The sequence below is a fragment of the Microcaecilia unicolor genome, chromosome 1 (assembly GCF_901765095.1).
Source record: "Microcaecilia unicolor chromosome 1, aMicUni1.1, whole genome shotgun sequence".
Lineage (NCBI taxonomy): Eukaryota > Metazoa > Chordata > Amphibia > Gymnophiona > Siphonopidae > Microcaecilia > Microcaecilia unicolor.
In genome coordinates, this window is record NC_044031.1 from 545,650,072 (window position 1) to 545,675,668 (window position 25,597).

Below are 25,597 nucleotides of genomic sequence, written 5' to 3' on the forward strand. Positions count from 1 at the left end.
CAGCAAGGCCCCGCGGCTCCCCAGCAAAAGCAAGGGGCGAGCTTTTGACTGGCTCCAGCAGAGCATAGCCGACATCCAAGTGTCAGTGCCGGGCGACCTGCCTGTCGGAGGGAGGTTGAAAGCTTTTCACCAAAGGTGGCCTCTCATAACCTCCGATCAGTGGGTTCTCCAAATAGTCCGGCAAGGATACACCCTCAATTTGGCCTCTCAACCTCCAAATTGTCCACCGGGAGCTCAGTCCTACAGCTTCCAGCACAAGCAGGTACTTGCAGAGGAACTCTCCGCCCTTCTCAGCGCCAATGCGGTCGAGCCCGTGCCATCTGGGCAAGAAGGGCTGGGGTTCTATTCCAGGTACTTCCTTGTGGAAAAGAAAACAGGGGGGATGCGTCCCATCCTAGACCTAAGGGCCCTGAACAAATATCTCGTAAAAGAAAAGTTCAGGATGCTTTCCCTGGGCACCCTTCTCCCCATGATTCAGCAAAACGATTGGCTATGCTCTCTGGACTTGAAGGATGCCTACACACACATCCCGTTACTGCCAGCTCACAGACAGTATCTGCGATTTCAGCTGGGCGCACGCCACTTCCAGTACTGTGTGCTACCCTTTGGGCTCGCCTCTGCGCCCAGGGTGTTCACAAAGTGCCTAGCTGTGGTAGCAGCGGCGCTTCGCAGGCTGGGAGTGCACGTGTTCCCATATCTCGACGATTGGCTGGTGAAGAACACATCCGAGGCAGGAGCCCTGCAGTCCATGCAGATGACTATTCGCCTCCTGGAGCTACTGGGGTTTGTGATAAATTACCCAAAGTCCCATCTTCTCCCAGTGCAGAAACTCGAATTCATCGGAGCCCTGCTGGATTCTCGGACGGCTCGCGCCTATCTCCCAGAGGCGAGGGCCAACAACTTGTTGTCCCTCGTCTCGCGGGTGCGAGCGTCCCAGCAGATCACAGCTCGGCAGATGTTGAGATTGCTGGGCCACATGGCTTCCACAGTTCATGTGACTCCCATGGCCCGCCTTCACATGAGATCTGCTCAATGGACCCTAGCCTCCCAGTGGTATCAGGCCGCCGGGGGTCTAGAGGACGTGATCCACCTGTCCACGAGTTTTCTCGAATCCCTGTATTGGTGGACGATTTGCTCCAATTTGACTCTGGGACGTCCCTTCCAAATTCCTCAGCCTCAAAAAGTGCTGACCACGGATGCGTCTCTCCTGGGATGGGGAGCTCATGTCGATGGGCTTCACACCCAAGGAAGGTGGTCCCTCCAAGAAAGCGATCTACAGATCAATCTTCTGGAGTTGCGAGCGATCTGGAACGCTCTGAAGGCTTTCAGAGATCGGCTGTCCCACCAAATTATCCAAATTCAGACAGACAATCAGGTTGCCATGTACTATGTCAACAAGCAGGGGGGCACCGGATCTCGCCCCCTGTGTCAGGAAGCCGTCAGCATGTGGCTCTGGGCTCGCCGTCAAGGCATGGTGCTCCAAGCCACATATCTGGCAGGCGTAAACAACAGTCTGGCCGACAGGTTGAGCAGGATTATGCAACCTCACGAGTGGTCGCTCAATTCCCGTGTGGTGCGACAGATCTTCCAGGCGTGGGGCACCCCCCTGGTGGATCTCTTCGCATCTCAAGTGAACCACAAGGTCCCTCAGTTCTGTTCCAGGCTTCAGGCCCACGGCAGACTGGCGTCGGATGCCTTCCTCCTGGATTGGGGGGAAGGTCTGCTGTATGCTTATCCTCCCATTCCTCTGGTGGGGAAGACTTTGTTGAAACTCAAGCAAGACCGAGGCACCATGATTCTGATTGCTCCCTTTTGGCCGCGTCAGATCTGGTTCCCTCTTCTTCTGGAGTTATCCTCCGAAGAACCGTGGAGATTGGAGTGTTTTCCGACCCTCATCACGCAGGACGAAGGGGCTCTTCTGCATCCCAACCTCCAGTCCCTGGCTCTCACGGCCTGGATGTTGAGGGCGTAGACTTTGCCTCTTTGGGTCTGCCAGAGGGTGTCTCCCGCATCTTGCTTGCTTCCAGGAAAGACTCCACTAAGAGAAGTTACTTCTTTCATTGGAGGAGGTTTGCCGTCTGGTGTGACAGCAAGGCCCTAGATCCTCGCTCTTGTCCTACACAGACCCTGCTTGAATACCTTCTCCACTTGTCTGAGTCTGGTCTGAAGACCAACTCCGTAAGGGTTCACCTTAGTGCAATCAGTGCATACCATTACCAAGTGGAAGGTAAGCCGATCTCAGGACAGCCTTTAGTTGTTCGCTTCATGAGAGGTTTGCTTTTGTCAAAGCCCCCTGTCAAGCCTCCTACAGTGTCATGGGATCTCAATGTCGTTCTCACCCAGCTGATGAAACCTCCTTTCGAGCCACTGAATTCCTGCCATCCGAAGTACTTGACCTGGAAGGTCATTTTCTTGGTGGCAGTTACCTCGGCTCGTAGAGTCAGTGAGCTTCAGGCCCTGGTAGCCCAGGCCCCTTACACCAAATTTCATCACAACAGAGTAGTCCTCCGCACTCACCCTAAGTTTCTGCCAAAGGTTGTGTCGGAGTTCCATCTGAACCAGTCAATTGTCTTGCCAACATTCTTTCCCCGTCCTCATTCCTGCCCTGCTGAACGTCAGCTGCACACATTGGACTGCAAGAGAGCATTGGCCTTCTATCTGGAGCGGACACAGCCCCACAGACAGTCCGCCCAATTGTTTGTTTCTTTTGATCCCAACAAGAGGGGAGTGGCTGTAGGGAAACGCACCATTTCCAATTGGCTAGCAGATTGCATTTCCTTCACTTACGCCCAGGCTGGGCTGGCTCTTGAGGGTCATGTCACGGCTCATAATGTTAGAGCCATGGCAGCGTCGGTAGCCCACTTGAAGTCAGCCACCATGGAGGAAATTTGCAAAGCTGCGACGTGGTCATCTGTCCACACATTCACATCTCATTACTGCCTGCAGCAGGATACCCGACGTGACAGTCGGTTCGGGCAGTCAGTTCTTCAGAACCTGTTTGGGCTTTAGGATCCAACTCCACCCCCCGAGGGCCCTGTTTGTTCTGTTCCAGGCTACACTCTCAGTTAGTTGGTAAATTTTTTAGGTCAATCTCAGTTATGTCCTCGCCGTTGCGAGGCCCAATTGACCAATGTTGTTGTTTTGAGTGAGCCTGGGGGCTAGGGATACCCCATCAGTGAGAACAAGCAGCCTGCTTGTCCTCGGAGAAAGCGAATGCTACATACCTGTAGAAGGTATTCTCCGAGGACAGCAGGCTGATTGTTCTCACAAACCCGCCCGCCTCCCCTTTGGAGTTGTGTCTTCCCTTGAAGTGTATTGTCTTGCTACATACTGGACTGGCCGGCTCGAGCCGGTTTCGGGCGGGAAGACGGCCGCGCATGCGCGGTGCGCGCGGGCGCGCGAGGGCTAGCAAAGGACTTTGCTAGTGAAGTTTCCGATTGGAGGGGCTGCCGTGGACGTCACCCATCAGTGAGAACAATCAGCCTGCTGTCCTCGGAGAATACCTTCTACAGGTATGTAGCATTCGCTATCCCTGATATTCAGCTGACAGCAGTCAGCATTTCCTTGCCTGCTGCCAGCACTAAAACCGGAAATTCAATGCTGGGCCCTGTCCAGGCTTCAGCATTGAATAGTCAGCTTTTTTAAAGCTGGCTAGCACATGACTGGTTAAGTCAATATTCAGACTTAACCACCCACCCTCTCAACTTCAACTTCCTATTTAGTATCAATCAGGAAGTTGCAGTAGAGAAGGAGGGACTTGGCTGGAGGAAGGCCACAGAGCCGGCATGTGTGAATCGCTGCTGGCTGGCTGCAGGAAAGTGTAAGTGACACCATAACCACCTCGAGTGACAACCTAAGAGGGACGGGAGAAAAGTGCTGGACCCATGGGGAGGAAGAGATTGGGGGGCTGGAGGGAAAGGAGATGGGGGTTGGCTGGACCCATGGGAAGAAGAGGGCTGGAGGAAAAGAAGGTAGGGGTTGGCTGGACCCATGGGAAGCGGGGGGACTGGAAGGAAAGGAGAGATGTGGAGGCTGGACCCATGGGAAGCGGGGAACTGGTGGAAAAAGGTTGGGGTGGAACCTTGGAAGGAGGGCAGGCTGGAGGGAGAGGAGAGCGGTGCTGGCTGGACCCATAGGAGGAGAGGAGGTTGGAGGGAAAGGAGAGAGGTGCTAGCTGGACCTTGGGAGGAGGGGGAATACAGGGAAGGGATGGAGATGCAGGACCAAAGGCAAGAAGGAAGAGGGAGTCAAATACTGAACCCACAGCAGGAAGGAGAAAGGGAAAGAGGGGCAGGCAGGTGAACTAGATGCTAGAATGGGTGGGGGGGGGGGGAGAAAGAGAGAAGCTGGGTTGGAGAGGAGAGAGACACATTGTTGTGGAAGAGGAAGAGAGGGGAGAAGCTGGACACAGGAAGGTAACAGAAACAGAGGAGAAATGATGTGCATGGTGGGGACACAGGGACAAATTGGGGAGTTGCAGTGTGAGGAGGCAATTGCAGACGCAGAAGAGAGATGTTGTTCAACACAGGGGGAGAGGATAGGGAGCTAGAGAGGTGATGATGGATGTGAGTATATGAACACAGGGAAGATACTGGACCGGGAAGTATAGGGACACAGAAGGGAAATGCTGAATGTAGAGGACGATAGGGACACAGAAATAGAAGATGGATGGTGGACATGGAGAGAGAAGAGAAGAAAAAGAACCTGGTGAGTGAGTTAAGAGAAGACAGAGAGAAGCAGAAACTAGAGCCTGAGACCAATATGATTTTAAAAATACAATGACTAGACAACAAAAAGTAGAAAAATAATTTTATTTTCCATTTTGTGATTGAGTATGTCAGATTTGAAATTTACATCTTGCCAGAACTAGTGTTAGACATGGCTAGGGGGAAAAACACCCAAGACAGATGAGGGAGTAGCAACCCTACGAATGCAGTACAGTTAGTCCAAGAGTAGGGTAGGGAAGGCACTTCCAAAAACCACAAAGATGACAATGTAGAAAACAGTCAAGGATATTTATTGGAAATACACCAAATCGACGACACAGCGGCCGTGTTTTGGCATGGCTGGGGCTCAGGGCAGAAATTTGGTAGGGGACCCCAAATCCCACTACCGGGTTGCACTTTCTTCAGCTTTCATCAGATTTGGTGCTCTCTCTGGTCAGCTGCCAAGAGCAGTTGCCCTAGTCGCACTCCCCTAACACCATCCCTGGCATATGCCATCTTTATATTTTGCACAGTACAGGAATAAATGCATCTCTTTCTATATCTCTGGCATTGTACTAAATAACTGTTTGGGGCTTGTGCAGATGGGGGTCAGAGCTTAGTGGGACAGAGCTCACGGGGACAGGAACAGAGCTTGTGGGGATGTGGACAAGGGCAAGGACCAGGACAAAGCTCACACGGACGGGACAGGGAAAAACTTTGTCCCTGTGTCATTCTTTAGGTAGGACAGCTATTTATACGGTCTTATTTATATGCTAAACTTGACTGGTTACATCTGAACATCAAAACATAAATGATCTCCACTCCTGGAATGCCTCCAACATAGCTAGCTTGAAGTTCAGTGCTAACCAGTCATTTTCAGTGGCATTAACCAGTTAAGTGTCACTGAAAATGACCGGATAACTACAAACAAGTGAATTAACCGGTCGGCGGCTGTTCCCAGCTGGTTATCTCACTTTGAATTTCGGCCAGAACGTATATAATTAGCAAAATTTGTGCTGTATGCTTAATAAGAATATGCATTTTACAATGTTCCAAATGTGGTCTGACCTAAAAGCTTGAGAAAATCAACAAGACTGATAAGCGTTGTTTCGTTTAATATTACTTAGCCTGTGTTTAATCTTTTTGCACAGTACTGGGGTTTGTTACTAGTTGCAGGCCCAAGGGCAGCTTCTATGGCTTCTAAATGTTTAAATACCAGTGGACCCAATATTCAGCCTGTGACAGTGAGCAGTTTTCAATCCTGGATATTCAGTGCCGGGCCATGTGCAGGCACCTGGGAATTAACTGAGCACCAGCCCATATTCAGACTGGTGCCTTGTGAGCTCAGTGGATAAAGTTAGGACAGCCTTTTTGTTGTCCTAACTTTATGCACTTACTTAACCGTTTGTGGACTGAATATTGCTGCTAACCAGTTAAGTCCTGTCTCTAACCAAACTCTGCCCATGGACTGCCCAGCTCTTACCAGTTTCATGGTGGTCAGAGCCAATATTAAGTGACATTTCCTGGTTAAGTGCCACTGAATATCAGTGGCTGGCCTGATCAGCCTGGTTTAAGTGGACAGGAGCCTCTGCTCCCCATTTTAACCATGCTGAAAATGGACCCCAGTGTTCACAGATGTAAATGTGCTACCATATGTAAGTGCTAGTTCTGCAGTGCTCATAGAAGCTGTGGGAAAGCCGAAGTATATATGTTTTCACATTTACAATTAGAATACAAGTATATATTTTTTAAAATGTCCTCAATGGTATTTACATCCATTCTGAGGTATGCCAGCTCTCTGCATGTTGGGACCTTGGACCGCCATCATCGTTTGAGGCTGCAGCTGGACTTACGTCTGTGGTGTCTAACATCACTCAAAATTTCAGCAGAAAAGAGTTACTTCACTCGGGTCCTTAATGGACTCCCCGTGTGGGTTTCTGCCAGGTACTTGTGACCTGGATTGGCCACTGTTAGAAACAGGATACTGGACTAGATGGACCATTGGTCTGACCCAGTACGGCTATTCTTATGTTGTATCAGTAGTTTTGTGAAATCCAGCACTTGCACATCTAAGTGCAGGTAAATACATCTGTATGTTACAAGAGCAGTACTTAAACATGTCTTTCAACAAAGAGAGGCAAATAGTTTATGAAGTAAACAAAAAAAAAATAGCCCTAAGAAATGAAGAGATAAAACAACACGCAGATCCCAGTTTGGCAGAAAGGAAGATTTATTCAAAGTGGGTAGACACTATTGACCCAACACAGCCACATTTTGGCATTTGCCTGTATCATGAGTATGGTATTACATGAAAGTTCTCATCAAAACCCAAACAGCGAAGAATGACTTTTCAAGGAGGAAAAAAGATCCCATACAATGGTGGCAATTAATTAGCAATTCTTCTGCACACAGTGCAAAAAGTAATCATGGATCAAAAACCCCCATAACAAAATATTTTTATTGTTTTTTTTTTTATCTTGCACTATAAAATCTTTCAAAATCTTTCCAGCTCATATAATATCATTAAGGCACATCATACGCACTGCCCCACAATCGTTTATACACAGTGCTATTCACAACGCACTTGACATTGAAAGTAAAAAAACTTATCTTTGTGGTGCTGTGCAGTTCATGTGAAGCGTGGTTACACCCCAGCAGGCTGATATAACATTGTGCAGTCCCAACGGTCCCGTTTCACATCCGCTTCTTCAGGAAACCACACCGATGACCATTTTGGTTCTAAAACAAAAAACATCATTTAGACACAAACCATGAACTAAAAAAATCATGCCAAAAAAGAAACACAAAGAAAACTGCAGTCATGCCACTAACTCTGGCTCACTGGAGGGTAGACGTCCCACTGCCCCACTTCTGGCAAACAGCGGGACAGGACGGGTGGTTGTCTATAAGAACCATCCACTCAGCTGCTACCCAATCAAAAATTGCCACCTCATAATCATCTGATGACAGGACAACCAGTAGAAATTAAAAAATGAAAATACACTACCAAAAATCAAAAATACAAATAAAAACGAGCAGACTACAAGAATGCTATCCAATGCATAGTAGAATTCAGTCTATGAGGTTCCAAAGATTTTAAATAATAAATCCAGCGCTGTTCAATTTGCAGAAGCCTCTTACTATGATCTCCCCCTCATATGTGGTTAGCGATGCTGTCAATCACCTAACTCTTTTGGTTAGACATGCAAGATTTATGTTCACTCAAATGTACATTTAGAGGGGCATTTTTGAAAGGGATGTCCAAGTTTTGATTTGGACATCCTCGAAAAACTTCCCGATCCAGGGGCGGGGAAACCCGTATTTTCGAAAAAAGATGGACGTCCATCTTTTGTTTCGAAAATACCGTCAGGGACGTCCAAATCCTTAAATTTGGTCGTCCCTAGACATGGACATTTCTGATTTTCGGCAATAATCGAAGCCAAGGACGTCCATCTCAGAAACAACCAAATGCAAGCCATTTGGTCATGGGAGGAGCCAGCATTTGTAGTGCACTGGTCCCCCTGACATGCCAGGACACCAGCCGGGCACCCTAGGGGGCACTGCAGTGGACTTCATAAATTTCTCCCAGGTACATAACTCCCTTACCGTTTGTGCTGAGCCTCCCAAAACCCACTACCCACAACTGTACACCACTACCAGAGCCCTTAGGGATGAAGGGGGGGTGGGTACAGTTGGTTTTAGAGGGCTCGCTGTTTCCTCCACAAACGTAACAGGAAGGGGGGGATGGGACTGGGTCCGCCTGTCTGAAGTACACCGCACCCACTAAAACTGCTCCAGGGACCTGCAAACTGCTGTCACGGACCTGATTATGACATCTGAGGCTGGCATAGAGGCTGGCACAAAATATTTTGAAATGTTTTTGAGGGTGGGAGGGGGTTAGTGACCACTGGGGGAGTAATGGGAGGTCATCCCCGATTCTCTCCGTTAGTCATCTGGTCATTTTGGGCACCTTTTTGTGCCTTAGTCATAAGAAAAACAGGACCAGGTGAAAATGTCCAAGTTCTCGTCAGGGACGTCCTTCTTTTTTTCGATTATGGGTCAAGGATGTCCAAGTGTTAAGTGTGCTCAAGTCCTGCCTTTGCTACGCCTCCGACATGCCCCCCTTGAACTTTGGCCATCCCTGCGACTGAGTGCAGTTGGGGATGTTTCTGTGAGAAGGACATCCATCTTCCGATTTGTATCAAAAGATGGACGTCCTTCCCTTTCAAAAATGAGCCCGTTAATCTCCTTTCAGTCTTGCCAACATATAGCTTCCTACAAGGACATTGAAGAACGTATACCACATAATCAGATCTACACGTGGTCTGATGTCTCAACTTGTACATCTTGCCAGTTTTTGATGCACTGATTTTGGTTAGACATGCAAGATTTATGTTCACTCAAACGTACACTTAATCTCCTTTCAGTCTTGCCAACATATAGCTTCCTACAAGGACAATGAAGAACGTATACCACATAATCAGATCTACACATGGTCTGATGTCTCAACTTGTACGTCTTGCTCCTTTGGTGTCCCATTGTAAAGAGCTGCAGCACAGTTTTGATGCACTGAAGTGTTGGGTGATTGACAGTGTCACTAACCACATACGAGGGGGACATCGTAGTAAGAGGCTTCTGCAAATTGAACAGCGCTGGATTTATCTTTTAAAACCTTTGGAACTTCATGGACTGAATTCTACTATGCATTGGATAGCATTCTTGTAGTCTGCTCGTTTTTATTTGTATTTTTATTTATATTTTTAATTTATGGTAGTATGTTTTCAATTTTGAATTTCTGTTGGCTGTCCTGTCATCAGCTGATTATGGCGTGGCAATTTTTGATTGGGTAGCAGCTGAGTGGATGGTTCTTATAGACAACCACCCGTCCTGTCCCACTGTTTGCTAGAAGTGGGGCAGTGGGACATCTGCCCTCCAGCGAGCCAGAATTAGTGGCATGACTTCAGGTTTTTTTTTTATTTCTTTTTTGGCACGATTTTTTTAATTCATGGTTTGTGTTTAAAAAAGTTTTTTGTGTTAGAACCAAAATTGTCATCGGTGTGGTTTCCTGAAGAAGCGGATGCTAAACGGGACCGTTGGGACCGCACAATGTTAAATCAGACAGCTGGGGTGTAACCACGCTTCACATGAACTGCACAGCACCACAAAGATAAGTTTACTTTCAATGTCAAGTGCGTTTTGAATAGCACTGTGTATAAACGATTGTGGGGCAGTGCGTATGATGTGCCTTAATGATATTATATGAGATGGAAAGATTTTATAGTGCAAGATAAAAAACAACTAAAAATATTTTTATGGTGGGTTTTGATCCATGATTATTTTTTGCACTGTGTGCAGAAGAATTGCTAATTAATTGCCACCGTTGTATGAGATCTTTTTTCCTCCTTGAAAAATCATTCTTCACTGTTTGGGTGTTGATGAGTATCTGCAATTGATTTCAGTGGAGTTGATCTGTGTTGTGATTCATTATATGAAAGTTGCCAAAAAAACTTAGTGCTTCAGCAGAAAACCTTAAAATGGAAATGAGTTATGTGGAACCATCCTTTCCACCATAGTGGGGTCTGCGTGTTTGTTTTTTTTCTCCTGGTTTCTCCAGATCAGGACTGTTTTATTGGTTTATTTCTTAAATATGTCTTTGCCAGTACTTACACATGTAAAGACTATAGGCATAACTAGGACTGATTTTTTGGTGTGGCCTAAGGTTAACATGGTTAGGCGATAAAAATTGCAGTTGATGCTGCCTCCAGTTCTCATCTCTCTGGCCTGTTCTTTGCCGGTGATTGGATGGACCTGATTCCTACATCCCTGGTAAAGCCCTGCATCCATGCCACCTTTTTCAACATATTTCTATAATGGCTTTTGCCATTGGACATACCAGCAAATACACATGTATTTCCTGACATCCATAATCATATGTTACAAAAGGCTCCAACTTCAGCAGAGGTTTTTGTAAAATACTTCAGGAACTGTGAACATCCCAACCTGGATGCCCTGTACAAAGTGAAGATTCATATCTCTTAACCAATATAAAGTCAGACTAAAGAGCTCTAGTTCAGCTGTACAGAATCAGAATCATTGCAATCCCATTTCCCACAGAAATCAACCAAATTGAAGAGAGTCATATACTTTTTAATGTATTCTAGCAATTGATATATGTGCAGGGATGAAATGACATTACAGTATACCACACTGAGGTTATCTCATATTAGATGTGTGTGTGGGGGGGGGGGGGGGGGGGGGGGTCCGCTATCTTTTAATGCTAGTTTTTCCTTCTCTAATTGTAAATGTTATATTCAAGAATAAGTCAGTTCTATTTAATTGTAATGATTTCTAGCAGTTGTATATTTTGCCTCTTTGCCACCATTACTTATAACTAGACACAAAAGTGCTAAATGTGATGCACCAGTCTTGGCTAAGTTATTTGCAAGATATAATTGCTTGTCAGATACTTTGTATTATTTACCTTTAGGATCATCTTTCTTCACTTTATCACATGACCCCCCAAAGAGATAGGAGCATTCATAAGTGCATTTGTTTATTTTCTGTTTGATTTATTACCTTTGTTTGGCCCTAGGATATGCTGCAATTGCCAATAAATATGCAGTTTTGCAGTTTATGCTTGGTGTAATTTGTCCCCTGAGAGCTCTGTTCCAAAGCAGTTGTACCATTGCATGATTAATCTACTAAGCGTCATCTTTGTCTTTTTATTTTCCTTCTTCATTATGAGTGTGATGCTGTTTCTTGAGGCGATTATATTACTCTCACATCCACTCCTCTGGCACAGTGAAGTTACAGCCCCTGGTGTCCCAGCAGTGCTGTGGAGATGGAATTTGAATAAATCTTGCAATGATTTTGCCTTGGACAAATTGCATGGCTATAGTATATTTGCTCAGCTCCTGTTGGATAGGCAACCTTCCAAAAAATGCTCTAAAATAAATACATGAAAAGCACAAACGCTTTAAGGGAAATATGGCCCTTTTAATAGAATTGTGCCTGCACATGATCCTATTACCCAGTTGGAATCGTGTCCTGTGTACCACACACCCCTAACATTCCCATCTCACCCATTGAACCACAGCCACCACAAGGGAGACAATAGAAAAGTAATACTCTCTCCCCTGTCTCCCTCACGCTCTATATAACTGCACCATCCGCACAGCACTCAGGATGACCCTGTGATTCCCCAGTGATACTTGAACTACTGATATTTTAAAGTCAAATTTCAGGTTTTTAGGGGGGGAAAATGAGCTAAGGCAGAAAGTAATCTGTGGATCTTACATGTATTTTCAACCAGTTCTGAAAAACACTGAGGATTTGATAAAGATCATTTATCCAATGTAAACCATTTTTGGGCCATTTTTTGCCTATCAGCATCATTGGTGGCCAGTGCTGAGACCCGTTCTGGGTTCGATTTGAGCCTGTGGGTGTTTGGAGCCACAGCAAACGTGATGTGCCATGATGCTTTACAAGCCAGGAATGAAGACTGACAGGCAGGGGGAAGGCAGGAAAATGGCTGGATTGTGGCCTGGCTGCCAGAGCTCTGGCTTGCGTGATGCGTACCTGGAGCTCCAGTAGGCACAGAATGAAGCTAGGACCTAAATTTGTTTGGGGGCCCAAAGAGTTGACATGTTTAATTGCGAATTTCCACCGCTGGTGCCAGAGGTCCAACCGAACCTAATCCAAGGATGGAGTTGGCCAAAAGAAAGTCCTGAGTCCCATGTAAAATGTTTGCTGCGGTTCTTTTTGTTTAATTTTGGAAGGGGGATTGCCAGTTTTGAATCTGTTGATGCTGGGGCTCTGGGGGTCATTTTTTAAAAATTCCTTTTTGTGGTCAAGGTCTTTAGAGGTCTTAGAAAAGTGGGCTATGGTGGTCTTTTGTGTGGGTGGCTCTATTTTAGAGTGAAAGTTGATATTTTGGTTGCAGAAACCTGCAGGCTTATTTTCGAAAGAGAAGGACGCCCATCTTTCAATACAAATTGCAAGATGGGCGTCCTTTTCACAGGATCGCCCAAATCGGCATAATGGAAGGCCAATTTTGAGCGTCATCAACTGCTTTCTGTTGCGGGGATGACCAAAGTTCACAGGGGCATGTCAGAAGCATAGCGAAGGCAGGACTGGGGCATGCTTAACACATGGGCGTCCTCAGCCGATAATGGAAAAAAGAAGGGCGTCCCTGACGAACACTTGGATGACTTTACTTGGTCCTTTTTTTTTACGACCAAGCCACAAAAATGTGCCCTAAATGACCAGATGACCACCAGAGGGAATCAGGGATGACCTCCCCTTACTCCCCCAGTGGTCACTAACCCCCTCCCACCCTCTATGCCAGCCTCAAATATCATACCCAGCTCCATGGCAGCAGTATTCAGGTCCCTGGATATTAGGCTTCTCACGAAAACACTGGGTTTGTGAGCCCTTGGACCACTGCCGAGGAGCAGCAGCTTTAGACAAAATCCCCCAACCAGCACTGGGCTAGCACACCAGCAAGGCGGGGACTGCAGACATAGATAAGCAAGCCGGAACACACGGACTGAAATACACTGGACTGGAACTAGGCTTCACCTACACTTGACTGCCATTCCCCAGGGGTTGAGCCCCTGGATGCAGGCAGCCGGCAGGACTTAGAGGAAAGCTGGTACTGGAGCAAGCAGGCTGGAACACCAAGAAACTCACACTAGAAAAGATTCTTAAACAAACTTGGCCACAACAGGGTTCAGGATAGGAATCAGGATTTCCAAACAGGCTTGGCTGGAATGAAACTGAAAGCAAGCAGGACAGACACAAGCAGGAGGGGAACTGAAGCTGAAGACAACCAGCCACAAACAGAGGAAGAATGGATACTATACAGGATAAAGGACTTTAAGACAAGCTTGACTAACCAGGGTAGGGCAGAAGCCCAAGGTGAACAGGGAACCAAACAAGACAGACTAGACAGGACACAAAGCTAGGCTACACAGACAAGAACTAGGCCAGTGACTGAAAGCTGCCAAGCAGCCACTAAGAAAGACATACATACAAGCAATAAAGCTAGACTGAAAGCAGAACCTAGCAGACAAACAAACAGAGAACACAAAGGCTAAAGTACACACAGGCACCAAGATCTAAACACAGAACAGGACAAGGCTAAGGTACACACAGGCACCAAGAAATAAGCACAGAACAGAACAAGGCAAGAGTGCAACTGCACACCGGTTACCTCGAGACCCTTGGCAATGCAAAGGCCCTGCTGAAAGGGCCAGGTGCCTAATAAAGGCAATCATCAGCTGAGGCTCAGCTGCAGGAATCTCAAGGCAGCTAAGGGTGAGGCTAGCTGCCAAACTTCCAACCAAGTCTGGAGGGCTAGAATATCTGGACCGGACTAGAATGAAAGTCTGGAATGTGTAGGGAGACAGCAAGACAGTCTATGGCAGCCACCGGTTCTGGCCACCAGAGGGTGAGGTGAGCACAGCCAAGGAAAATAGTCACTATCGTGACACTGGAGCAGTTTTAGTGGGTACTGCAGTGCACTTCAGGCAGGCAGACCCAGGCCCATCCCCCCCCCCTACCTGTTACACTTGTGGTGGTAAATGTGAGCCCTCCAAAACCCACTACAAACCCACTGTACCCACATCTAGGTGCCCCCCTTCATCCCTAATGGCTATGGTAGTGATGTACAGTTGTGGGGAGGTGGGTTTGGAGGGGGGTTTAGGGGGCTCAGCACACAAGGTAAGGGAGCTATGCACCTGGGAGCTTTTTCTGAAGTCCACTGCAGTGCCGCCTAGGGTGCCCAGTTGGTGTCCTGGCATGTGAGGGGGACCAGTGCACTGCGAATGCTGGCTCCTCCCACGACCAAATGGCTTGGATTTGGTTGTTTCTGAGATGGCCGTCCTCGGTTTCCATTATCGCCGAAAATCGGGGACGACCATCTCTAAGGATGAACTAAATGTTGAGATTTGGGCGTCCCCGACCGTATTATCAAAATGAAAGATGGATGCCCATCTTGTTTCGATAATACAGGTTTCCTCGCCCCTTCGCAGGGACATCCTGCGAGGATGCCGTCAGGAAAACTTGGGCGCCCCATTCAATTATGCCCCTCCTGGTGTCCTTAAAAATGTGTGCAAAGGTATTCCATTGATTGTAGCTGAGAGAGAGGAATTTATTTTACTTTTACATGTGAGCATTAAGGTTTAAATAGGATTTTTGACAATTTTGGGGAGAAATATGTGGGATGTCTGGTAAAATATTTAATTTAAAAATCTAAAATTACAGACTTAGATATGGTTCTGATATGGCAGCATGGTGATTTTGGTGGTATTTAACTGTAATTTCTGTGAAAAAGTGAGATAGTTAATTTTCCCTATTCAAGTTAATGGAAAAAGCCTGCATGTGGGAGGAAATAAATAAATCATACAGGTGTTACAGGCACGCGGCAAATCTGAAATTACTGCCAAAGGGGCGCAGTAGCCTGATAGAAGTCTCATTTTGACTTGCACTGCATACGCATAGAGCCTAATGTGCCTTTGTAAAAGGGCCCCAGACAAAATTAAAACTTCAGAGCTCTCATCCTACTCTCGATACATGGGTAGGTCAGGGGCATTCCCATAACTTCAGTCACAATATTATAAAATTCCAGGGTCGCACACTCAGCTTGAGTGCCAGAATTATACCAGGTTTCACTGGTTGTAAGTCCACGTTCCCAAAGGTGGTCATGGGAATTGAAGCTGAGCGCTATTCTATAAAAAGTGTTTGGCGTATAACGTCCTTTTATAAAATATGATTTCAGCACTAATCTTTCTGGTGCCTAATTTTTGGCACCATTTACCAAATCTGACCCCATATGCACACTTAAATTTATAGAATATTAGAACTTAACTGGGTGAACGTACACTTGGATGTATAACTGCTATTTGGGCGCTCAATGGTACTCTATCATTTAAGCACACACACTTCACTCCCCCCCCCCCCCCCCCAACTGGCCTGCCTCAGAAGTCTAAATTGAAAACATCATATCTCCCCTCAGCCATCTTTTCTCCAAGCTGAAGAGCCCTAGACACTTCAGACTTTCCTCATAGGGAAGTTGTCTCATCCCCTTTGTCTTTTTCGTCACTGTTCTCTTTACTTTTTCTAATTCTACTACATCTTTTTTGAGAGGCGGTGACCAGAATTGAGCACAATATGTGAGGTGCGGTCGTACCATGAACCGATACAAAGGCATTATAACGTCCTCATTTTTGTTTTCCATTCCTTTCCTAATAATAACTAACATTCTATTTGCTTTCTTAGCTGCCACAGCACACTGAGCAGAGGGTTTCAATTTATCATGAATGACGCCGCCGAGATCCCTTTCTTGGTCGGTGACTCCTAACGTGGAACTTTGCATTATGTAGCTGTAGTTCGGGTTCCTCTTTCCCATATTCATCACTTTGCACTTGCTCACATTAAACGTCATCTGCCATTTAGATGCCCAGTCTTGTAAGGTCGTCTTGTAATTTTTCACAGTCCTCTTGCGATTTAACAACTTTGAATAACTTTGTGTCGTCAGCAAACTTAATTACCTCACTAGTTACGCCCATCTCTAGATCATTTATAAATATGTTAAAAAGCAGCAGTCCCTTTTCCTTAAATTGTGGACGAATAGGCCTTAAAGATTTTTTTCCTTATTTTATTATGGATTTCCTGATTGTAATGCCGATTGCATACTCACAGTTTGTAGTGAAATGTTGAAATATATTAATAAATAAATAAAAAAGCAGCAGTCCCAGCGCAGACCCCTGGGGAACCCCACTATCTACCCTTCTCCATTGAGAATACTGACCAGTTAACCCTACTCTCTGTTTTCTATCCTTTAACCAGTTTTTAATCCAAAATAGGACACTACCTCCTATCCCATGACTCCCCAATTTCTTCTGGAGTCTTTCATGAAGTACTTTGTCAAACACCTTTTGAAAATCCAGATACACAATATCAACTGGCTCACTTTTATCCATGTTTGTTCACCCCTTCAAAGAAATGTAATTGATTGGTGAGGCAAGATTTCCCTTCACTGAATCTATGTTGGCTCTGTCTCACTAATCCATGCTTTTGAAAATGCTCTATAATTTTGTTCTTTTTAATAGTCTCTACCATTTTTCCCAGCACCAATGTCAGGCTCACCGGTTTATAATTTCCCAGATCCCCTCTGGAACCTTTCTTAAATATGAGCGTTATATGGGCTACCCTCCAGTCTTCTGGTACCACACTCGATTTTAATGATAAATTACATATTACTAACAATAGTTCTGCCAGTTCATTGTTCAATTCTATCAGTACTCTGGGATGAATACCATCCGGTCCAGGAGATTTGCTACTCTTCAATTTGTCAAATTGCCCCATTACATCCTCTAGGTTCATAGAGATTTCATTCAGTTTCTCTGACTTATCAGCTTTGAATACCATTTCTGGCACTGATATCTCTCCCAAATCTTCCTCAGTGAAGACCGAAGCAAATTCATTTAATCTCTCCACTATGGCTTTGTCTTCCCTGATTACCCCTTTTACCCCTCAGTCATCTAGCGGTCCAACCAATTCTTTTGCTAGTTTCTTGCTTTTAATATACCTAAAATATTTTTTACTCTGTGTTTTTGCCTCCAGTGCAATCTTTTTTTCAAAGTCTCTCTTTGCCTTCCTTATCAGCATTTTGCATTTGACTTGACATTCCTTATGCTGTTTCTTATTATTTTCAGTTGGTTCCTGTCTTCCATTTTCTGAAGGATTTTTTTTTTTTAGCTCTAATAGCTTCCTTCACCTCGCTTTTTAACCATGCCAGCTGTCATTTGGTCTTCCTTCCTCCTTTTTTAATACATAGAATATATTTGGCCTGGGCTTTCAGGATGGCATTTTTGAACAGCATCCACGCCTGATGTAAATTTTTGACCCTCGCAGCTGCTCCTCTAGGTTTTTTTTTTCACCATTCTCATTTTATCATAGTGTCCTTTTTGAAAGTTAAATGCTAATGTATTGGATTTCCTGTATATACTTACTCCAACGCTAATATCAAATCTGATCATATTATGATCACTGTTATCAAGCTGCCCCATAACCATTACCTCCTGCACCAGATCATGTGCTCCACTAAGGACTAGGTCTAGAATTTTCCCTTCTCTTGTCGGTTCCTGTACCAGCTGCTCCATAAAGCAGTCCTTGATTTCATCAAGGAATTTTACCTCCCAGCATGCCCTGATGTTACATTTACCCAGTCAATATCGGGGTAATTTAAATCACCCATTATTATCGTGTTACCCAGTTTGTTAGCCTCCCTAATTTCCGATAACATTTCTTCATCCGTCTTTTCATCTTGGCCAGGCAGACGGTAGTACACTCCTATCACTATCCTTTTCCCCTTCACACATGGAATTTCAATCCATACAGATTCCAAGATGTGTTTTGTTTCCTGCAGAATTTTCAATCTATTTGATTCAAGCCCTCCTTAACATACAATGGTACCCCTCCACCAATTCGATCCACCCTATCACTACGATGTAATTTGTACCCCGGTATGATAGTTGAAAAGGGGACATGGGAATGGACAGATCATGGACGTTTCTTAAATCTATATGCATTGTTATAGATTACACCCAGTCCACACCTTATTTAGGCATCGGGATTTACACCAAATTTTACTTGTTGTAACTGCCCACGACTAAATTAAGTTGTGCGGACGGGCATTCGTGTATTCTATAATCCGCATGGAAATTTAGGTTTATTCTATAAAGTACGCCTAAATTTAGGCATACTTTATAGAATACACCTAGGCATATTTCTTTTCAGCATGGATTTTTCAGGTGCCATATATAGAATCTAGTCCATGGTGTGTAAATTCTACAAAACTGTGCATATTTAATTGTCAAAAATAATACATTTTTGCTAATTATCTTCCTGAATTTCAGGAAATCCAGTATTTTCATTTAAATTGTGGTTCTTCACTTTAACGGTGTTGCTGCACTCCCTCCTGATCTTAATCTTCAATTATTGGTAGCAGAGGAAATGGTTGTGCAGCAGACCATAATATTTGCGTTCGGTATTAATTCCATATCAACCCGTCAGACAACTACAGTCTTCCTGTTTAAGACTCTGGTACTATTCCTCAAGTTAGATGGCTTTTAGCATTGTAGCACCTTCTCTTTGGAACGCGCTGCCATCAGCTCTGAGGATGGAGCACTCGGTTCCAAGATTTACAAAAGCTCTGAAAACATGCCTATTTAGACAATCTTTTGACTGTGAATGGTATTAGTTATAGTGGTAGTAGCACTCTAAGATGATGTGTGTGTGTGTGTGTGTGTGTGTTTTTCCCCTATTGTCTCCATTTTCTGTTGATTTTGATTGATGTGCTATTATCATCCCCTCCTTTTGTGTTTTGTGTTGTTTTTAGTGTTTGGTTTTTGTTGTTATTTTTTGTTTTGTTTTGTTTTCTGCTCAGAAGGGATATATTTTTATATTGTAAACCTCCTTGACATATTTCTGTTTGAAAGATGGTAAATCAAATTTTACAAAATAAATAAACTTGTACTCTAAGCATATACTCAGATACTTTGATTGATGTATGCACATATATCACAGTGCCATATCTGCTCTAACCGAACTAATCCTACATAGCGATTGCATAAAAGTAGGTGCATGCTTTCCATGTGTTGCCTTCTTACATGTCTTTGTGGTTGCATAATTTTATAAAAGCCTTTTTCTACGTATAAAACAGGCTTTACACTCGGAAACGATTTATTACATTATCCCCAAAGTGCTGACAAGGGGAGAGAGCACCAATTTTAGTAATGAAGGGAAAGAGAAGATTGCAGTTCAATTGCCCAATATTCAGCCCTGATATTCAATAGCACTTACCCGAACAGTGCCACTAAATATCACCACAGACTGTGTCTGCACTGTCCGGTTTGTGTAAGGGAGGAGCCAGGATGTAAACAGTTAGCGGCCATATTCAGATTCCTAACTGGTTAAGTAAGTGGTTCGTTAGGACAGCAAAAATATTCTCTGAATATTGGCCAGTTCCTGGTTAATTTTCTGGTAGCAGCTTCCAGGCATCTGGTTTTCCCTCTCCCTCCCCCCAAAGAAGATGCAAGTCGGGGCTTGAGCTCCTTCCATCCCAATAGGCGAATCCATGGTGGTCGGGGGGGGGGGGGTCATACAGACAGGAGTGATGCCCACTCCTGACCCTTGAGAATACTGTTAATACCACAAGACTGCCACTAGGGGTCATGATGGCCATTATGTGGCTGGACTGTCAACAAATAGAAGCAAGTGGTTATCGCTCATGCCCATATGACCTCCTCTTGACCACAAGGAGGTGGGCTATCAGACAGAGGCAGCCGTGCTGGGAGGAGAGTCGGAGCAGCAGCAGCCAACGTCTGGAACACAGAGAGCAAAAATAGACAATCATGAAAGGAATTGCACAGTAACAACAATATAGCAAGATATAGTAGCTGTGTAAGCTGAAGGGGTCTAGTGGGGGCCTCAGGTCCTGACTTGCATCATCTTTGGGAGGGAAGGGAGGGATCTGTACAAGGTGGGTATCAGAAGGACAGAGGCATCTGCACATACTTATGCGGGTACTGGCTGAATATCAAGCAGGACTCAAATAAGCTCCGGTGGGCAGTGCACAATTGCAATTAGCCCGATATCAAGTGCCGGTGCATGGATATGGCCTGGCACTGAATATCCAGGGACTAATTCTGCCTGCAGGGTCAGCATTTTAAAAAAAATCACAGATCACAACAGGCTGAATATTGACCAGGCTATTTACAGTGCATTAATTGTTTTAATCCTTATGACATAAATATTTCAGTAAAACATTTAATCTTGTTTATTTAGGTGAACATCTCTGATTTTGACATAGTGATGGAGTCAGATTCTGGCACATTCATGCCTCTTGGCCTGCAATTTACTGGGAGTGATGAAGCTCGCACAATCATGAAAGAAGTCATGAAGCTGCTGCAGCCAATTAACATTACCAGCCTGTATGAGAACGGCGAAGGAACTGATATCGACTACTGGATAGAAGCTGGAGTGCCAGGTATGAGTGTTAGCTATGCAAAAGGAAAAAAGCAACACTCTGCAGCAATAAATATACACTGAAATTTTCTAGAAATCTAGTGTGCATTTTATCCATGATATTTTTTTCAGTATCTTGGGTGAATAGTGCAAAGGGGAAGGGGAAGATATTTGATACCACTTTTCTGTGGTACAAAGTGGTTACATATATTATATACAGGTACTTTCTCTGTCCCTAGTAGGCTCACAATCTAAGTTTTGTACTTGGGGCAATGGAGGGTTAAGTGACTTGTCCAGGGCCACAGGGAGCTGCAGTGGGAATTGAGCTCAGTTCCCCTAGTTCTCAGGCCATTGCACTAACCATTAGGCTACTCCTCCAAAATCCCAGATAGAAACTAATTTAAAAGCAGTTTATGAGAGATTTCTCACAACTAAAAGAGAATGTTTGTTTCAGACTGAATAAAACAGATTTGGAATACATGGGAACTATGCCATCCCAACCACTCTTTTTGATATTCACCACTGTGCCCACAGAAAGGCCTACAAACATCCATTCAGCAAATATATAAACTCCTTTTATTTATCTCCGGCAGCCATAAGTCCTGCATGTATTTACTTCTTCCTGAAGCCAAATGTAATCCTGGCAAGCATGTGACCACACCACACAGCAGCCTTTGTGGTGTATGTTTGTTTTTAAGGCTTATATAAATGTCATTTTCTACTTTGCACAAACAGTAGTTGTTCTGCTGTGTTTCAGTACTTCATATATACTCATGGGTCTTCTCTGGTAAATCATAACTAGTTGCAAAGGATACAGAAAAATATCAGTCTATGGAGTTCACACAGTAGGGAAGATATAAGTCTGCACTGGAAAAGTAAAGAGAGAGAAGGGATGGTGGTCCAGTAGACGAGGTGAATAAAGGTCGAGTAAGTGGAGTTAGTGAAGAGGAGGAGGAAGGAAGGGAATGGGGCCTGTGAATGAATGGGCCTGCCTCTCCTTCCAACCACAATTCCAAAGTCTTTGACTAAAACCCTTGCATTTGGAGGTGGCGTAGCAAGGGGGGCTGCCACCCGGGGCAGTTCGCCATTGCGCCCCCCCCCCCCCCCCCGGGTGCAGGACGATGACATCCCCCGCCCCCCCGACCCTGTGCCTACCCTGAACTCCATCTAAGCTCCCGCACCCTACCTTTAAAAAAGCTGAGAAACCGAGGCGAGGCGCAGCGCCTTGCGCCTGCAAGTAAAAGAAGTATGGATGGATTGTCTCATCGTCGATCGGGCCTTCCCTCGCTCTGTCTGTCCCATCCTCCACCGACGCAACTTCCTTGATTTCAGATATAGTCTTTGTCTCCACAAATTCATCACTCTTTCAATCACCCTTTCCATAAAGAAGTATTTCCTCGTTACTCCTGAGTCTGTCCCCTTTCCCGTTTATCATATGTCCCCTCTTTCCACAGCTTCCTTTTAATTGAAATAGACTGGCCTGCTGTGCATTTATGCCTTGGAGATATTTGAACATATCTACCATATCTCCCTTCTCTCACTTTTCTTATGAAGTATGTATATTGAGATCTTTAAGTCATCCCCATATGCTTTATGACAAAGACCAACCATTTTAGACTAATGATACGGACAACATTCAACAGAAGAGAAGCAATCAATAAAAGTTCAGGTTTTTAAAAATGTCTTCAAGAGACTCTTCTTTGGCTTTCAGAGACTGTTGAAAAGTGAGATCAGGCTACTGGCTCAGTCATTTTTGGACTGGTTCAAGCTGTACCAGTTGAGATTGTTTTTTTAACTGTTTACTTCAGAAGGGATCCTGGTCACTGAATAATTATTTGTTTTTCCTTTGCTATCCACTACCGTGACTGAATGCTTCTGGATGGATTTCATGAATTTTATCTACTGTTGCTCTGATTATGGGATCTTCAAGCTGAAAATTATGCAGGTAGGGTCCCGCCTTATTTGAATATAGATCATTTTCCAGATTTATGCACCCCTTTTGGTCTTCACTATACACATTTATGACAATATACAGTAATGTATGGGTACCACACCTTCCACAGATTCCATACCAGTTTCTTAGTGACAAGTTCTGAATGGCTCCACTGTGGCAGTTTCTCCTGTCCTCCCCATCTGCATTCCATCTAGGGATCTCTAAGAAGTTTAGGCAGCATGAGCTTTGACATCAGATCGATCTTTATGGGAGACAAGCTGTGCTCAAAAGATGAGATCTAAGGCCACTGCTCCCTCCTTCCATGGATCTACAACTTTCTGATAACATCCATACTTTTTTTCAGAGTTCGATACATTCTATTCCAATTATTCCCTATATGAAGAGTTTTCTTTCAGGGTACCCAAGGTCAGGCACAGATGATGAAATAGGTTCTTCAGCACCAGAAGGCTAACTTTACAAGTTCTGCACAGTCACCCACTGGTTACTGAGGCAGTATTTGTGGTGGCTGCACTTCCAGCATCCCAAGCTTCCAACTTTTTAAATTTTCAACTTACTAAACCACCCATCAAGGGGATGCCTGGGCGGCACACAGACTACATGGTATAAAGGAGGAGGGAGAGAGAGAGCTAGCAGAAAATAAAGAATAAGAAAGGGGAGGGGTGGGTCTACAATAATTTATAGGAAAGGAGAGTGGGTAATAGAGGAAGTAGGCTGAGGCTGGTCTGGTGGGTACCCCTAGGTTCCACCTCCGTGCGAACCCAAAATAGAACTAAGAGTATGCATCTTGAAAGAGGAATGTTTTAAGGCTAGTTTTGTAATTCTGAAGTGATGTTTCATGACGGAGGTGTTGGGGTATCTTATTCCAATTCTCAGGGGCTTAGACTGAGAAGATTGCTTTTCTGATGTTGGTGGAATATTTCTCAAAAGGTTGGAACTGTAAGCAAATTTTGGAAAGTTGAGCGTAATGTTCTAGTGGTTGTATGCAGGATAAGCAGATGAGAGAGATACGCTGGTTCACCTGATTGAAGAATTTTAAATACCAAGAGCATGATTTTATAGATAAAACTATGAGGAAGGGGAAGCCAATGGGCTGCTTTCTGGAGGGTTGTTACATGATCAATTTTTTTTTTGTTAATAAGTTTAATGTCAGTAGTTCTAAGGCCTATGTATAGATAAATTCAATAATCAAGTTTGCACTGTGGTGGAACATATTGGGTGGAAGGTGACTGCAGGCACCAAAAATTATGCTTCTGCAGCTCCTCCCAACACCAGCGCTCATGAGACAGTGCAGAGGGTCCTTTTGATGGCTAGTGGCCATAGGCCTAACTGAGCCAGCTGGACTTTGCAGCTCAATCTCGTTCCAAGCTCCCTTCAGCCCTTTGCATCTGATGCCTGTTTTCATACACACCCCACCTTGGGCCTAGTTCCCTCTGGACTTTACACATCTAGAGGAATGTTAATAGTTGGGTCCTGATGGAGCTTTCAGAGGCAAGGGTAGGCCACCGTATTTATCCTGCCAGTCCTGATGCACTGGGTACGGCTGGTCTCTTGACTGAATCCACTTCTGGACAACCTCTTGTTTCTCTTCTCGCTTCTCCTCCTCACTTCAGGCAACTTCTTCATTCCTTGCAAGTCATAGGACCTCTCTGACTCAAAGAGGTCTTTGTCACATTGAGTTGGAAAGATGTGATGTTTCTTGTTGATAACTGTTGCTTCTGCCTTATAATAGCCGCTACCACAATGTAATTGATCCTGAAAGACTTTAAATTAGTAACAGTTGATTCAGAACACAAGCTTTGGAATGGACTGGATTATTGTGTGATCGAGAAGTACGGAGAGAGAGAGAGTGAAAGCTGGTTATGGCCTCCTGGTCTTTACAGTCCTGGCCCGAGTCCCCACAATATCTATGCAAACAGTATCTGCCACAGATCCAACTGAATAAAATGGGGCCTGCAGTAAATAATACACCCAAGAAAAAAGAACTAGCTGTCGTTGTAGATAATATGCTGAAATCTTCTGCTCAATGTGCCAAAAAAGCAAACAGGATGCTATTATTAGGAAAGGGATGGTGAATAAGACCAAAAATACTATAATATCTCTGTTTCACTCCATGGTGTGACCTCACCTTGAGTATTACATTCAGTTCTGGTCGCTGTATCTTAAAAAAGATATAGCGGAATTACAAATGGTTCAAAGAAGAACGACCAAAATGATAAAGGGGATGGAACTGGGTTCTTCAGCTTGGAAAAGAGATGGATGAGGGGAGATATGATCGAGGTCTACAAAATCCTGAGTGGTGTAAAATGAATAGATGTAAATCGATTTTTTTTTACTCATTCCAAAAGTACAAAAACTAGGGAACACTCAAGGAAGTTACATGGAAATACTTTTAAAACAAATAGGAGGGAATATTTTTTCACTCAACGAATAGTTAAGCTCTTGAACTCTTTACCAGAGGAAGGATGTAGTAACAGCGGTTAGTGTATCTGGGTTTAAAAAAGGTTTGGACAAGTTCCTGAAGAAAATGTCCATAGTCTGCTGTTGAGACAGACATGGGGAAGCAACTGCTTGCCTGGGATTGGTAGCATAGACTGTTGCCACGATTTGGGTTTCTGCCAGGTACTTGTGACCTGGCTTGGCCACTGTTGGAAACAGGATCCTGGGCTAAATAGACCATTGGTCTGACACAGTATGGCTACGCTTATGTTTTTATGATATGTATTAGCAATGCTTTTTAGTAAATTTAGGCTTAAGTGTAGTAGAGCTCACTTGTGCCTTGTTTGTTCCATCTGCTGCTCTAGTTTGTAAATGCTATTTTAATTTTTAATTTTTCTTTTAAAATTGTTGTTATTTTTGGCTGGGAGAGGGGATGGGAAGTAAAGTCATCCATGCTGTAACTTTCCCA

At 44.5% G+C, this 25,597-nt stretch overlaps 1 protein-coding gene across 4 annotated transcripts in view; it reads left to right on the top strand.

Annotated features, from left to right (window-relative positions):
* CPQ (carboxypeptidase Q) overlaps positions 1-25,597 on the top strand; it is a 418,318-nt gene that overhangs the window by 323,531 nt on the left and 69,190 nt on the right. For 3 of the 4 annotated variants that reach the window (XM_030217024.1, XM_030217015.1, XM_030217031.1), the window contains 2 exons: positions 20,559-20,760; positions 22,669-22,683. In XM_030217024.1, coding sequence (XP_030072884.1) covers positions 20,559-20,760; positions 22,669-22,683 — 217 coding nt within the window. The remainder of the gene's footprint in view (positions 1-20,558; positions 20,761-22,668; positions 22,684-25,597) is intronic. The other variant, XM_030217038.1, reaches the window with a different exon arrangement.